At 48.2% G+C, this 14,901-nt stretch overlaps 1 protein-coding gene across 6 annotated transcripts in view; it reads left to right on the plus strand.

Moving 5' to 3' along the window:
• LUC7L (LUC7 like) overlaps positions 1 to 14,901 on the plus strand; it is a 38,726-nt gene that overhangs the window by 17,657 nt on the left and 6,168 nt on the right. For all 6 annotated transcript variants that reach the window (XM_082713726.1, XM_082713725.1, XM_082713730.1 and 3 more), the window contains 3 exons: positions 4,166 to 4,276; positions 5,385 to 5,528; positions 11,105 to 11,281. In XM_082713726.1, coding sequence (XP_082569852.1) covers positions 4,166 to 4,276; positions 5,385 to 5,528; positions 11,105 to 11,281 — 432 coding nt within the window. The remainder of the gene's footprint in view (positions 1 to 4,165; positions 4,277 to 5,384; positions 5,529 to 11,104; positions 11,282 to 14,901) is intronic.

Genomic DNA, 14,901 nt, shown 5'->3' on the forward strand with positions numbered 1-14,901 from the left:
AGGCAGAGAGGCAGGCAGAGAGAGAGAGAGAGGGAAGCAGGCTTCCTGCGGAGCAGGGAGCCCGATGCGGGGCTCGATCCCAGGACCCTGAGATCATGACCCGAGCCAAAGGCAGCAGCCCAAACCACTGAGCCACCCAGGTGCCCCAGGGTGCTGCATTTCTTACTAATGTGAGCACATTTAGGGCTGTCGCTTGGTTCAGACTTGACCAGGACAGAAGGTGAAACCTCTCTCCTGCTCTGCTCTTCAGTCATCTGGTTTCCTCTAGAAGTAACTAGTGTCTTCCGTTGGCTTTAGAGTTCACGCGGATGCCTGAGGCAGACAGTATGTCTGTATTCCTGTTGTTACACGAGTGGTAGTTTCTACGCCTATTCGAACCTAACCCTTCCTTTTTTTGTTTAACTTCTTAGTATACCTTTGTGTAGAGTTCCTCATTGCTTTTTGTGGCTGCACAGCCTGCCAAGGGATGGTACCTGCGTTACATGTCCAGTCCACTGTTGGCGATCGTGGTCTGCATTACACAGCACCGTTGTGCGCAGGTCTGTGCTGTCTGCACGCATCTGGGGGACGTTCCGAGACGCAGAACCGTTGCGTCAGAGGGTATCTGCGGTTTTGATGATACCGTGCTCCCACTGGCAGGCAGTAGAGTTCCTATCTTCACATCTTTGCTGATAGTGAGTAACCATGTTTTGGGGTCTTGGTTAGTCAGAGTTACTGGAAGATGATTCTTTGTGTAGGTGTTGCCTGCCTAGACCCTCAGCTTGAGCTTGGTGGGTGGAACCACTGGTGCACCTGTCCTCACTGTTTTCTCCTTCTAGCCTAAGATAGCCTCAGTCTGACCATGCCAGGGCCGGGCCTTGACTTCTTGAAAGTGTTTTATCCAGAAATTTCTTAGGGATGGGTGTATGACGTCTGCTGCTAGGTAATCTATATAATAACATTTCAGATTTCTGAACTTGAACACTGGCAAACAAACCACAGTATTAATACTTTAATTCAACCTGTGAAGCCGTTACAGAGCAGTACAATTGAGTTAGAGTCCACATTATTGAAAGTATGGGGGCGCCTGGGTGGCTCAGTGGATTAAGCCGCTGCCTTCGGCTCAGGTCATGATCTCAGGGTCCTGGGATCGAGTCCCGCATCGGGCTCTCTGCTCAGCAGGGAGCCTGCTTCCTTCTCTCTCTCTCTGCCTGCCTCTCAGTGTACTTGTAATTTCTCTCTGTCAAATAAATAAATAAAATCTTAAAAAAAAAAAAAAGAAAGAAAGTATGAAGAATTTGATTCTTTTTAACTCGGTAAAAACACAGTTAACTTACTTCCCAAATTGTCTTGGTTTGTGATGTTTTACTTGACAGGTTTCTGAAACTACACACGGTATCAACAAATTTCCAGACTGTTTTTAATATGCCAGTTGAGACCAGTTCTGATTATACCTACTTTTTCTGTGTACGATGAACCGTATAATAGTTAAAGTTACTAGGTCAGATATTCCGGGCGGGGATCCCTTTGTGACCTTGGGCAAGTTACTGTAACTTGTCCTGTTCTTCTATGAACTGGGCTGGTGGTGACCGCCTCGGAGTTGTGCACATTTTGAGTGTAGGGAGTTTGGAGCCAAACCATAAGGGTCTTTGGACCCTGGTGCCATCACTTAGTATTTTGGAAACTGTACCTCACTTTCTTCATCTGGGAAGTGGAGACTTTCGCAGTTTCACATGTGGCCGTTTTAAGGCACATGTGGACACGCAGCATAGGGGCTCATGTTCGCTGTGACCAGTCTCCCTGAGAGTGCGTCTCAGGCTCCCGGATTTCCGACTGGTGTCATCTCTGCTGGGCTGGTGACACTGGGAACAGTGCTGCTCTGTCCTGAGTGTGGAGGATCGGCCTCCAGCAGCAGTGACACTCAGTTGCCTCCTGGTGTCAGCGCTGTGCCCAGGCCTCCTCAGCAGGCCGAGTTTCATCACAGCACTCTGAAGCTGGAGAGGTTTGGGGACTTTCTAGAGAATGGTAGATTGTGATTAGGGTTTAATTTTTAGACTTGAATATCCTTTCGTCTTTAAGACTTTTTATTTATTTATTTGACATAGAGTGAGAGAGCACAAGCAGGGGGAGCAGCAGAGGCAGAGGGAGAAGCAGGCTCCCTGCTGAGCAGGGAGCCCAATGCAGGGCTCAATCCCAGGACCCTGGGGTCATGACCTGAGCCGAAGGCAGATGCCCAACTGACTGAGCCCCCCCAGAGTGTCACCTCTTAAAAGAATGTGGCAGTTAAATGATGTCTCTGGTCTGCTGCGTCTGTAGCTAATTGGATTCTGCTGAAACTGCAGCTTGTTTCTTTAATGGATTGTGACCTGTCACCCTGACGAGTGGGTTCCTGGGTCTGTCGCAGGTGTGGGATCACTCTGGGCAGTTAACGGAAGGATCTGCACTATAGATTGAGGACCTCTGTGTGGGTGAAGCTGGAGCATTTGAGGATGGTCTGCCACGATCCATCGTCCCTTACGAGCACAGGAGTCGTGCCACCTGTGTCAGCTTGCTGGCACTGGATCCTGGCAAGTTAGCACCCTATCAGTGGAATGGTCAACTCTGTATCTTTCCAGAAAGTGTGGGGCACGCAGACAGATGATCATGGGCTTTCCTGATGGCTTCATTTGAACTTAGTGAAATGTTTATCAGGGAAAGTATCTGAACGGGCCCACAACAGGAGAGAGGTCCTGAATTCCAGGAGTGAGTGAATGTGGAGTGAAACCGGGAGTTGGCGTCAGTGGGCCATTATACTTCAGGCTTTCTCCAGTGCCCTCGGGCTTGGCGCCACCACAGAACTTCTCTGTCTGAACATGTCCAACTGTGCATTTCTGCTAAGAGAGATATTTAGATTTCTGGAGGAGACCATATCCCTCTTGTCCGTTCCAGTGTCACACTGGTCCTTGTAGAGAGCTTTCTTAACAGCCGACCTGCTGACTTGCTCCCTCTGGCTATCTTTAGATGGAGGGACATAGATTATTACCACTTGGTCTTTGGTTTTGTTTTGTTTTTAAGATTTAATATATTTATTTGGGAGAGAGTTTGAGAGAGAGAGAGATCATGAGCAGGGGGAAGGGGTAGAGAGAGAAGCAGACCCCCAGTTGAGCAGGGAGCCCGATGCAGGACTCGATTCCAGGATCCCGGGACCACGACCTGAGCCAAAGGCAGACGCTTAACCAGTTGAGCCTCCCCTGGCGCCCCGGAAGGCAGCGGTGCTTCATCACCACTGGGTCTGCTGGCCTGTCACCTGCTTTCTGTCATCTTCACCCAGAGCTGTTTCTTCCGTATGTTTTGGTGCTAGATCACGTGACCCAGGCCTCTCATTGTATGCTAGCCTCCCTTGCTGTCATGCTTCACGCAGTGCCAGTGTCTGTGAGTGGACTAGTGGCCGTAATTTGGGAGGTGCTGCTTGCTGGTCACTGGTTGTGGCCAGACAGATACCCTGTTTACAGGTTTACCTGAAGTTATGCTGGGGCCTGGGGCTGGTCATGGCAGATCTGCTGCCTAACACATGTGAAGCAGCTTATTAGTGTGTCCGTGTTTCCCTCACAAGTCTTTTCAGAGTGAGCATTTAGAATTCTAGAGTTTCTTTTCCTTTATTTCTTTGGGTAAGTAGTAACCAGTTTTTCTGCTGCTTTAGACAGGCAATAACTAACTGTGCTCACAGCTCTCAGTAATATTTGTTCTATTGTTTTGTTTTGAGGTGGAAGGGGGAACTCTACCCTCAGAACATGAGGGGATAATATTTACGTGGCTCACACAGACCAGTGAGTACATCATCCGCACCCCCCACAGCTCACCAGAAGAGGGCCTCCGATACTAGTCTCAGTCCAGCCTTTCCTGCCCCTCAGAGAACGCTATAATTATGGCCTAAAATAGTCTGGGAAATGTTATTGAGGGATGGGGGTCCTTTGAAAAAATTTGAGAGAGACATCAGATGAGAACACCGTGCTTCTGAATGATCGGTTTAACAAAGCCCCTTGGTTTAATGTGGTTACGGATGTGCTAGCTGTAGCATAGTTTAAGATCTTCCCACCGAACTTAACAGGCTTTAAGAAACCAACCCAGGAGTGTATGTCCTGTTGAACTGATGGGTTCCAAGACCTTCCTCGTGACTGATCACAGCTCTCTGATTCTCCTGAGCTAGGCGATGGATCACTTGGAGTCCTTCATTGCTGAATGTGATCGGAGAACTGAACTTGCCAAGAAGCGGCTGGCAGAGACGCAGGAGGAGATCAGCGCTGAAGTTTCTGCGAAGGTATGCCTGGGGCTTTCTCTTCGAGCTGTGTGTGCGGCTCACTGTGTGGTGAAAACCAGCCTGCCGGCAGGCTCACAACACCATTATGGTTACTGTCAGCACTGACTGCGTCCTTGGGGTGGACAGACCGTGCTTCCTCAATGCGTCCCAGTAAGGAGAGAAGGTGGTCAGCAGGTTCTCCGCTCCCTGGAGCTGCTTGCTGCCTCTGACCCTCCTCCACTGTCCATGTTGATCAAAGTTTGCCTTCTTAACACCCCCACATCGAACAGTAAATGGGGGACGTTGAGTTGAGCAATGGTTAGACTGTGGTGCGGCTGTCCTGAAGAATGGAGACGGTAGATCTGTGTGTCATTGGCCTGTGACCACATTCTGTTTCCTGTCTTTGCGTGCAGCTAATGAATCTCTTCAGTGTCCTCTCCTCTCAGTTTTATAAAAGCATTGTTTGGGGTATGTGTAGTTGCTATTTTATTCATTTATTTATTTTTAAGATTTTATTCATTTATTTGACAGAGACACAGTGAGAGAGGGAACACAAGCAGCGGGAGTGGGAGAGGGGCAAGCAGGCTTCTGGCCGAGCAGGGAGCCTGATGCGGAGCTCAATCCCAGGACCCTAGGATCATGACCTGAGCCAAAGGCAGATGCTTAACAAGTGAGCCAGCCAGGTGCCCCAACTATCTTATTTCTAAAATTAAATCCCAAATGATTAGGCATTTTGCTTACAGTAGAGATGTATGTGTTTAAAACGGACATTTTATGGCCCTTATGCAGAAGGTTGAGTGGTGATAGAAGGTGTGAGAAGAGACAGCCTAGAAAGTGACCACCATGATGACCCTGGCCACCATGTTGGACGTGACAGGCATGGTGCTGCTCTTAGGGACTGCAGCCGGCTGGGTTAGTTTAAGGTCAGAGTCCCAGCGGAGGCAGTAGAGATGCCAGAGTTGTTAGAGTTTGCTTGTGACCCCGTGAGGACCATGGCTGTTCAGTGTAGTTTTGGTAGAATGGAGCAGAAGTACAGCAGGAGAAACATGCATTGTCTCTGTGTTACGATCTTTTGATTTTAGATGTCTGCTCACCTGACTCTCTGCCTCACCTGGCTGTCTTCTTTCAGGCAGAAAAAGTACATGAGTTGAATGAAGAAATAGGAAAACTTCTTGCTAAAGCTGAGCAACTGGGAGCTGAAGGAAATGTGGATGAATCCCAGAAGATTCTTATGGAAGTGGAGAAAGTTCGTGCGAAGAAAAAAGAAGCTGAGGTTGGTGGGAAAAGGTCTTCAAGAAAGATGTTGTAACCCCTGAATGTTGACCATTTGGGCTAAAATTAAACTTGCATTTTTTGAATGTTGGGAAAAAGTTGGAAGAAGGGTGCTATGTGGACAGGGTTGGAGGATTTAGAGTCTGTGCATACTTGCGTTTCTGCCTCTGCTCTGTCCCCTGTGTCCCTTGTGTGAAACACACCCATCACTGGCCGGCCCTCCGCACGACACCTATACAGAGCGCAGTCCCTCGAGCTGAAGAGTCACTGCGGTGGTGCCAGTTTACTCTCTAGGGGTTTGCCGGGCTGTGGTGGCCGCTCCGCAGGTGTGGTGGCGCCAGATCTGGAGCACAGGCTGCCCTGCAGACCAGAGCCTGCTGTTCTCGGTGACACGGCGTGTCTGGCAGAGAGAACCCGTGCAGACTGAGGGTCGCATCCGCATGGTATCTGCTGGGGTATCAGGCCAGGACGCACTGTCAGGGTGGTGGAGAAGCTGAGTCAGAGACTCATTATCGTGTTGGCGGCTGTTTTCTCTCTAGGCTGTTTGATCCATTGGATATGCTCTGACTCCCAGATCTTTACCACTGGAACTGGAAATGGCTCCCGTAGCCTTTGGGAATGGTGGCGACAGTAGAGTCAGAGGGAGGTGGGGACATCTGTATTCCTGGACGAAATGCTTGTTGGGCTCCAACTGTGTGCCGGATGGCTTTTTAGTTGTTGGTTTTTGTGTTTTTTTCCCCGTTATTTATTTATTTTTTTTTAATTTTAGGTTTTATTTATTTATTTGAGAGAGTAGAGCAGGAAAGAGCATGAGTAGGGGGAAGAGAGGCAGAAGAGAGGGAGGAGCAGATACCCTGTTGATGAGCAGGAATCCAATGCGGGGCTCAGTCCCAGGATCCCTGGGATCACGACCTGAGCAGAAGGGAGAGGCTCAACAATAGAACCACCTTGGCGCCCCGGCTAGTTTTCAGTTGGGAACAAGGGAGAGGAGAAGAGGTCCTCCTCATGGAGACAGCGCTGGGGTTGGGAGGGGTACAGAAAGAGGGTACGTGAACAGATGGATAAGAGTCATTCAGATGAAAATTGGTGGTCAGAAGAATGGGGTCTGGGACACCTGGGTGGCTCAGTTGGTTAAGCAGCTGCCTTCGGCTCAGGTCATGATCCCAGCGTCCTGGGATCGAGTCCCACATCGGGTTCCTTGCTCAGCGGGGAGCCTGCTTCTCCCTCTGCCTCTGCCTGCCATTCTGTCTGCCTGTGCTCTCTCTCTCTGATAAATAAATAAAATCTTTTAAAAAAAAAAAAAAAAGAAGAAGAAGAAGAAGAATGGGGTCTGAGTTTGAGAGTGACTCTGTGTTTCCAGGGGTCTCCAGGTGAGAGTTCGGGTAATCCTGGAAGTGCCCTTAGCCAAGACCCATCGGTTGAGAAGGTCATTAGAGCCATGGGCTTGGTGAGGCTGGGTAGAGATGAGGAGATGACGTGTAGGTGCCCCTGGTGCAGGCCTCTCTTTGGCCACTTCTGTAGCCCTGGTTCAGCTTGGTGCTTAACCAGAGGTCCGGAATGATGGACTGAAGGCATGGGTGGCGCCCAGGGCCCATGGGGGCTGTCACGATGCCCACTGGGGCAGTGGTAAGTCTGCAGAGCAGAAGAGTCACTCCAAGAGGGCCCAGCCTGCGTTGGGGTGAGCAGCACGGTCCGCTGGAGGGCGGTGCTGGCATCCTGCCGCGTGCCCTGGGCAGCACAGTATCCCCTTCAGGGACGTTCGTAGCTAATATGTCTGTCCTTGAACTCGAGAGGGAAAGGAACTCGTATAGGTGGATGTTGGTACATAAAATGTAGTCACGCCCAAAGACAGATGGGCTCACGAAGGTGACCGCTGCAGGTCACACTTGAATCAAACACCTTGAGTGGCATTTGTCACACCATGGAGGTGTGACTTGTTAAAGTTCCCAACAGTGTTTCCTGGTTTACGGAATGGTTTCATTTCCTGGAGATGGGGTTTATATTTAAATTCTGCGTTTTGTACAGGATTTAAATCCCTGCACACTTATTATAAATATAAATCATGTATATAAATCTGTATCATGGGATCTAAAGCCCTGTCTCCTGAAACAGGAAATACGCATTTATGTGTGGAACAGAGTCGGCTCCTTGGGTTGCTGACTGCTCTACCAGGAAGACCAGAGAGTCAGGAGGGAATCTCTGGCTTCTTGGTGCAGCCTGAGGCCCCGCCCTTCATGCTTCCAGGAGCAGAGCAGACACCCACCGTCCCTGGGCTGGCTGCGAGATCTGTATGTGGGTGTAAATGATTATAGATGACGGGGTCATCATGTGGCTGCTGCAGATGGCCCAGACAGGAGCAGGATATGGGGTGCCTGCTGTTCATGCCCAGGATTCGTAGCATCCTTACCCTGGCCAGTGTCCTCCATCCCGTCACTGGTCGTGCCCCCAAGGAGACAGCACCACTTCCTTAAAACCACTGCGCAAGACAGGCTGGTGTCAGGGGGGCCTCCGCCACGCTGCTCTGTGGTCGTGTGGAACCTGTGGGTCCCTGTGTGCTCTCAGCAGCAGGGGTGTTCAGTAGTCTCAAGAAATGATACCGAGAGATCCCATGTACCTTTATCCAGATTCCCCCTGAGATACCATCTTGAAAAACCATTGCACAGAGTAATAGAAAGGATGTTGACAGTCACGAAGTATCCTTCACCACTAAAATCCCTTCCTGACCCTTTGGTAGCCACATGTACTTCTCTGACCCTTGGCAGATACGAATCTCTCCTCCATCTCTCTATGCTGGTCATGTTAAGAATGTTACGTAAATGGAGCCATACAGTACTTAATTTGTTGAAACTTTTTTTTTTTTAATTCAGTATAAAGAGAGTTTATTTTGAAAGAAATTAGAGGGTAATAAAAGTTTCAGAATTACAGAAAGGGATAGAGTATCACAGATATTCATGGGCACACTGAATTTACCATTTTCCCTAAAAGTTTTCGGTTTTTTTTTTTTTTTTTTTCTTTTTAATAAAAGCTTTGGCACATCATAATAGAAATTCAGGTTCCCAGTGCTTCCCTCTCCAGTCCCCTCCCGTCCCTCCCCAGAGGCAGGCATTAGTGTGCATTCACTTGTCTTCATTCTTTATTACACGTGTGTGCTGCCCATAAAGTCTGTGTGTGTGTGTGTGTTGTGGGCGTGTGTTATGGGTATGTTTTTGTGCTTTGTGCTTTAAAAAAAATCCCACTGAAATGCTGTGTCTGTCTGTCTTGCTTTCATTGTTGACTCACCACTGTTGGTGAGGTCTCTCCTTGATGCTGCATACAACTTCCTTCAGTGTGTTGCTGCAGAATTGTGTTTCATGAACCTGCGACTGTCTGGGTGGTGTTCTCTGTTCTTGGTAGTTTCTCGTCTTCACAGACAGCGTCCTTGTGCTTGTTGGCTGGCACACATATGAGCATGTCCCAGAAGAGTTCCCGGAAGGGGCGCACACCTGTCTGGCTTTCAGGGGTAGTTCAGGTGCACTCCCTTTTAGTGGCACCAGTGCAGTCTCCTGCCAGTGGTGTATTTGATGTCTTTCCTGGTATCTTATTTTAATCTGCTTTTGCCAGGAAATTTTGAATGTGTGAATTAATGGTAGATCCCTTTATTTGTTAATTATTTTTTATTTTTAAATTTTTTTTTTTTAAGATTTTATTTATTTATTTGTCAGAGAGCGAGCGAGAGTGAGCATAGGCAGACAGAGTGGAAGGCAGAGTCAGAGGGAGAAGCAGGCTCCCTGCGGAGCAAGGAGCCCGATGTGGGACTCGATCCCAGGACGCTGGGATGACCTGAGCCGAAGGCAGCTGCTTAACCAACTGAGGCACCCAGGCGTCCCTATTTTTTAAATTTTTAAAAAAGATTTTGTCAGAGGACCCACACACAAGCAGGGGGAAGCCCCCTGTTGAGCAAGGAGCCTGATGGGGATTTGAGCACAGGACTCTGGGATCACAACCCGAGGTAAAAGTAGGTGCTTAACCACTTGAGCCACCCAGACATGGGAGATCCCTTTAAATAAGGATCAGTAACTATTAGACTGTGTTTCTTTTTTTCCTTTTTTTTTTTTTTTTTTTTTTTTAAGATTTTATTTATTTGGGACGCCTGGGTGGCTCAGTGGGTTAAAGCCTCTGCCTTCTGCTCAGGTCATGATCCCAGGATCCTGGGATCAGTTCCCGCATCGGGCTCTCTGCTCAGTGGGGAGCCAGCTACCCCCCACACTTCTCTGCCTACTTGTGAGCTCTGTCTGTCAAATTAAAAATAAATAAATAAATATTTTATTTACTTACTTGACAGAGAAAGATCACAGTAGGCAGAGTGACAGGCAGAGAAAGACGGGGAAGCAGGCTCTCCGCCAAGCAGGGATCCCAATGCGGGAATTGATCCCAGTATCCTGGGATCATGATCTGAGCTGAAGGCAGCCACTCACCTGACTGAGCCACCCAGGCACCCCTAGAATGCGTTTTTTTTTTAAGATTTTATTTATTCATTTGGGAGAGGGACAAGACAAGCACAAGCAGAGGGAGAGAGGGTAAAACAGACTCCACACTGAGCCAGCCAGAAGCCTGATATGGGGCTCGATCTGAGGACTTGGAGATCATGTCCTGAACTGAACACGGATGCTTAAACATTAATGTTTGAGCCACCCAGGTGCCCTGGAATGCATTTCTTAAATCTGGGTCTTTTTTTTTTTTTTTTTTTTTAAAAGATTTATTTATTTATTTATTTATTTGACAGCACAAGCAGGCCAAGCATCAGGGAGAGGGAGAAGCAGGTTCTCTGCTGAGCAGGGAGCCCAATGTGGGGTTTGATCCCAGGACCCTGGGATGATGGCCTGAGCCGAGGGCAGACATTTAACCAACTGAGCCACCCAGGCACTGCTTAAACCTGGTTCTTAAAGGCATGTTTTGACTTTGGCACCGGCATCAGGAACCATATCTTCATTTCTTCTATCGCATCAGGAACCATATCTTCATTTCTTCTATATTACATCTGTTCTGACTGGAGTTGCTGCCAGAGAGTTGTGTTTTAGTCTGTTTTGTTGGACATACTCTTTTTTGAAGAGAGTGTATAATGTATTTGTTGGTCCAAATTTTAGCCTTCAGGGCAGAGTTGGCATACAGCTTTCTGGACCTTGGAATACCTCCATGAGTGGCTGTTGTGTATTTTGCTTGGTTATTTGGTTTGGTTTTTGTGCTTTGTTTTTTTGGAAGGCCCCTTTTGAAGAGGCTCCCTTGGTTCTCTGGTCCTCCTAGAGGTCCCCACTGCACGTACCTGAAGCCTGCCTTCCCTGTTGGCCTCTGAGAGCAGACAGCCTCCTGCTTGTCCCGTGAAGCTTGAACGTTTCTTACTGCTTTGAAATCATGATTGCTCATTTTGTAATAAACGATGGAAATTGAGTCAGTTACAAATATCTGAAGCTTGTAAATGATGAGTTTTAGTTTATTTCAAAGTTATCTCTATATATCCCCTCAAATATTTCCATTTGGGGGTTGAATATTTAGGTGTGGTTCTGTGTACCTCATTTTCATTGCTTTGTTCCCATTCTCCAGGAAGAATACAGAAATTCCATGCCTGCATCCAGTTTTCAACAGCAGAAGCTGCGTGTCTGTGAGGTCTGTTCGGCCTACCTTGGTCTCCACGACAATGACCGTCGTCTTGCAGACCACTTCGGGGGCAAGTTACACTTGGGGTTCATTCAGATCAGAGAGAAGCTTGATCAGTTGAGGGTATGTAAATACGTTGTTTCTGGAGAAACCCAGGCAGTCTTGTGATGGCTTTGTATTAATTTGTAGAAAACCTTGTGTTTTGACCTTATTTTATTTTTCTTTCTTTTTTTTCCTTTACTTTTTTTTTTTTTTAAGATTTAATTATTTACTAGAGAGAGAGTGTGCACAAATTGGGGAGGGGAGTGCAGAAGGACAAGCAGACTCCTAGCTGAGCAGGGAGCCCAATGTGGGGCTCAATCCCAGGACCCTGGGATTGTGACGTGACTTTAGACACTTAGTTGAGCCACTCAGGCACCACTATTTTGATCTTTTCTAAGAATATGTCTTGAATTTTATAGTGAAATACTCAGAGTTTGTCACTTCGTTTACATGCGAACTAAGGGAAGGGACCCTGACTATTTCTTTAGTTTGAACTTGTTTGCAGGAAAAAAACAGTCTAGTCCTCTGGTACACAGAGCTCTTGCACACCCCTGAAATAACTTTTGGTTGGAGATGGGAAGAACCGTAGTCTTGTCTCTCCTTGGGCAGAGGTGTGGGTGTGAGAGCGGTGAGGCTAGACAGATCACACTGCCTGGCCCTTGCCTTTGAGCCTCCTTGGAAGGACGAGAACGTGGTGGGGCGTTTTGGATGGACTGCTCCACAACTGCCCACCCTTGTCTCTTCCTCAGGCGGCTCAGTTTCCTGGGTTAGACTCTAAAACTTACCTTGGGTGTGGAATACTTAGAGGGAAGGGTGAGCATGTTTCGAATACTTTGAATTATTTTTCAGATTGGCAGAGTCCTCCTTGCTGTGTAGGGACCACTAGGATGGGTTACTGGGAGCTGTGCAGGTCTTCTTCTGGCCACATGAGATTTGGTGGCAAGACACATGGCACCTGACAAGGACACTATGACAGTGAAGGTGGAGGCCTTTTGTGTCCTTTGAAAGGGCAGGGGACAGCCCTGCACTTGAAAAGGGGTTTCCTGTAGGTGAGAGGTAAACTTGGCACTGGGAGCGGAGCGGGGGTGGCTGCCACTGGTCTTAGAACAGTTTGCTCCTGTGCTCCCACTAGAATTTTCAAAAGTGATACACTTTATTATAGATTTTCTTAAAGATATATTTATTTGCGAGAAAGAGCATATGTGTGAGCAGGGGGAGGGACGGGAGAGAATCAAGAGAGAATCCCCAAGTAGACTCTCCACTGAGCACAGAGCCCAGAGATCATGACCTGAGCTGGAGTCAGACGCTTCATGAACTAAACCACCCAGGAGGCCCTTCCATTTCTCCTTTAAATTGTATTTCCATTTCCTATCACACCATCATTTTGTTTTGATATTTTTTTTATACCTGAAAGTCTTCTATTTTAACATGTATTTTTTCAAACGAAATGAAACTATATTGAAAAATTATACCCTGAAACCTTAAAAATTTAAGGTTTTTTTTTTTTTTTTTTTTTAAAGATTTTATTTATTTATTTGAGAGAGATCACAAGCAGGCAGAGAGGCAGGCAGAGAGAGAGGAGGAAGCAGGCTCCCTGCTGAGCAGAGAGCCCAATGTGGGGCTCGATCCCAGGACTCCGAGTTCATGACCCGAGCTGAAGGCAGCGGCTTAACCCGCTGAGCCACCCAGGCGCCCCTAAGGTTTTGTTTTTAAAGATTTTATTTTTCAGTAATCTTTACACGCAACAAGGGCTCCAATTTTAAATGCCCAGATCAAGAGCCACGTGCTCTACCGGCTGAGCCAGCCAGGTGCCTGTGAGGAATTTAAGTATTAACTAGATCTAGAAGGCAGCCTTTGTCTTTGCAGAGTGAGCAGTACAAAGTTGATCCAGACAACCCAAACCTATTACAGATTTTGATAATGGCGATTAGACTAACAACAGAAAACATGTCTAGAAGTGTACCTCTGAACATTCGGGAGGGTGAGAGCTCTGGACCCTGGTCCCAGATGGCTTTGCTTACCGCGGTCCCAGAGGTCCTCACCCCAGGCCACACACCAAGGCAGTAGCAAGGCAAGGCCTTCTTACTTAGGGCTGGAAGGAAGCAGAGGTGTTTGGAAAGGAGCTAATCCCAGTCCACAGCCCTGTGCTCAGTCACTTCCCCTTTAGGAAGCCCTTTAGTCGAGGGGCTGAAATGCCCATCCTTGACCTTCATGTGTCCGTCCTGTGTGCCTGCTGGGGGCAGGGCAAGAGACACGCGGGCTGGAGAGCCCAAGGGGCCAGACAGGAGGGCTCTTGCACCTCGTGAGTGCTTTGAGGGGGCCAGCTGGCCTCTCCCCTCAGTTTTTGCTGTACCCTTCGTTCAGGGGCCTGGCTCCAGTCTGCACTGAAGTGTGGCGTTATCCTTTGTGCCTTCATGAGCACGAGAAGACTGGTGGTCCTTTGTCTCCCTGGCCTTGTTTTACTCCCCTTAGGGCTTCGTTCCGTCAGCAGGGAGTGGGGGCATGAGGAGGCTTTGGGTTGGTGTTGAGGGTGGGGGTGTGGAGCTAGTGTTCTGAGCTCAGCTGTGTCAGCAGTGTCCCATAGTGGAGTTTCCCCAGGCTCCCCTGTCTGCTGTGTTGTCTTCTCTGCTCTGTCCACCGCCGGGCCTGATGAGCCAGGTTTTGAGCTTGGTGCTGAAAGCCAGGGGTGGGTATGCCTGGCTGGCTCTGTCTGTGGAGCATGTGACTTTTTTTTTTTTTTTTTTTTTTTTTAAGATTTTCTTTTTTTAATTTATTTGACAGACAGAGATCACAAGTAGGAAGAGAGGCGGGCAGAGAGAGAGGAGGAAGCAGGCTCCCTGCTGAGCAGAGAGCCCGATTCGGGGCTCGATCCCAGGACCCTGAGATCATGACCTGAGCTGAAGGCAGAGGCTTTAACTCACTGAGCCACCCAGGCGCCCCGAGCATGTGACTCTTGATCGTGGGGCTGTACATTTGAACTCCATGGTGGGTGTAGCAAGGACTTCATAATAAAATACCAAATAACACCAGCTCATGGTCTGCCTTCCCTGGCCTGCTGTCCCCTGAGGCTGGCTCTAAAGCCGCTGGAGCGCTTAGCACTCCAGGGACGGGGCTGCTCCTGGCCAGCAGGGTATGGTTGGTCACACCGTAACCGTAACGTGTGTGGAGTCTCCTTCGGTAAAAAACTAACGTTCTGGACTGGTGTGAAGCAAAAGATCAGTTTCCGTGACTTAGAACTAGAGCACGTCTTAGAGTGTGCAGTTGGTCACTGAACTTACAAGGTGAGTTTCTATGGTAGCATTATTTTCATGTATTTTCCATTAAGAAGTTTTAGAGGTGATTATGTTCCTCTTAAGAGTTTCCTTTAGATTTCTAAATTACTAATATTGAGATCATGTAAAAGTGCTTTTTTCTCTTTAAAGATTTATTTATTCGACAGGGAAGAGAGAGAGAGAACACAAGTAGGGGGAGTGGGAGAGGGAGTAGCAGGCGTCCCACTGAGCAGGGAGCCCGATACGGGACTCGATCCCAGGGCCCTGAGATCATGACTGAGCTGGAGGTAGACTCTTAACGACTGAGCCCCCCAGTCGTCCCCGTGCTTTTTTTTCTTTAAGATTTTGTTTATTTGACAGAGACAGCTAGAGAGGGAGCACAAGCAGGGGGCACAGGAGAGGGAGAAGCAGGCTTCCCTTAAGCAGGCA

Source organism: Mustela nivalis, assembly GCF_964662115.1.
Source record: "Mustela nivalis genome assembly, chromosome: 19".
Taxonomy (NCBI): domain Eukaryota; kingdom Metazoa; phylum Chordata; class Mammalia; order Carnivora; family Mustelidae; genus Mustela; species Mustela nivalis.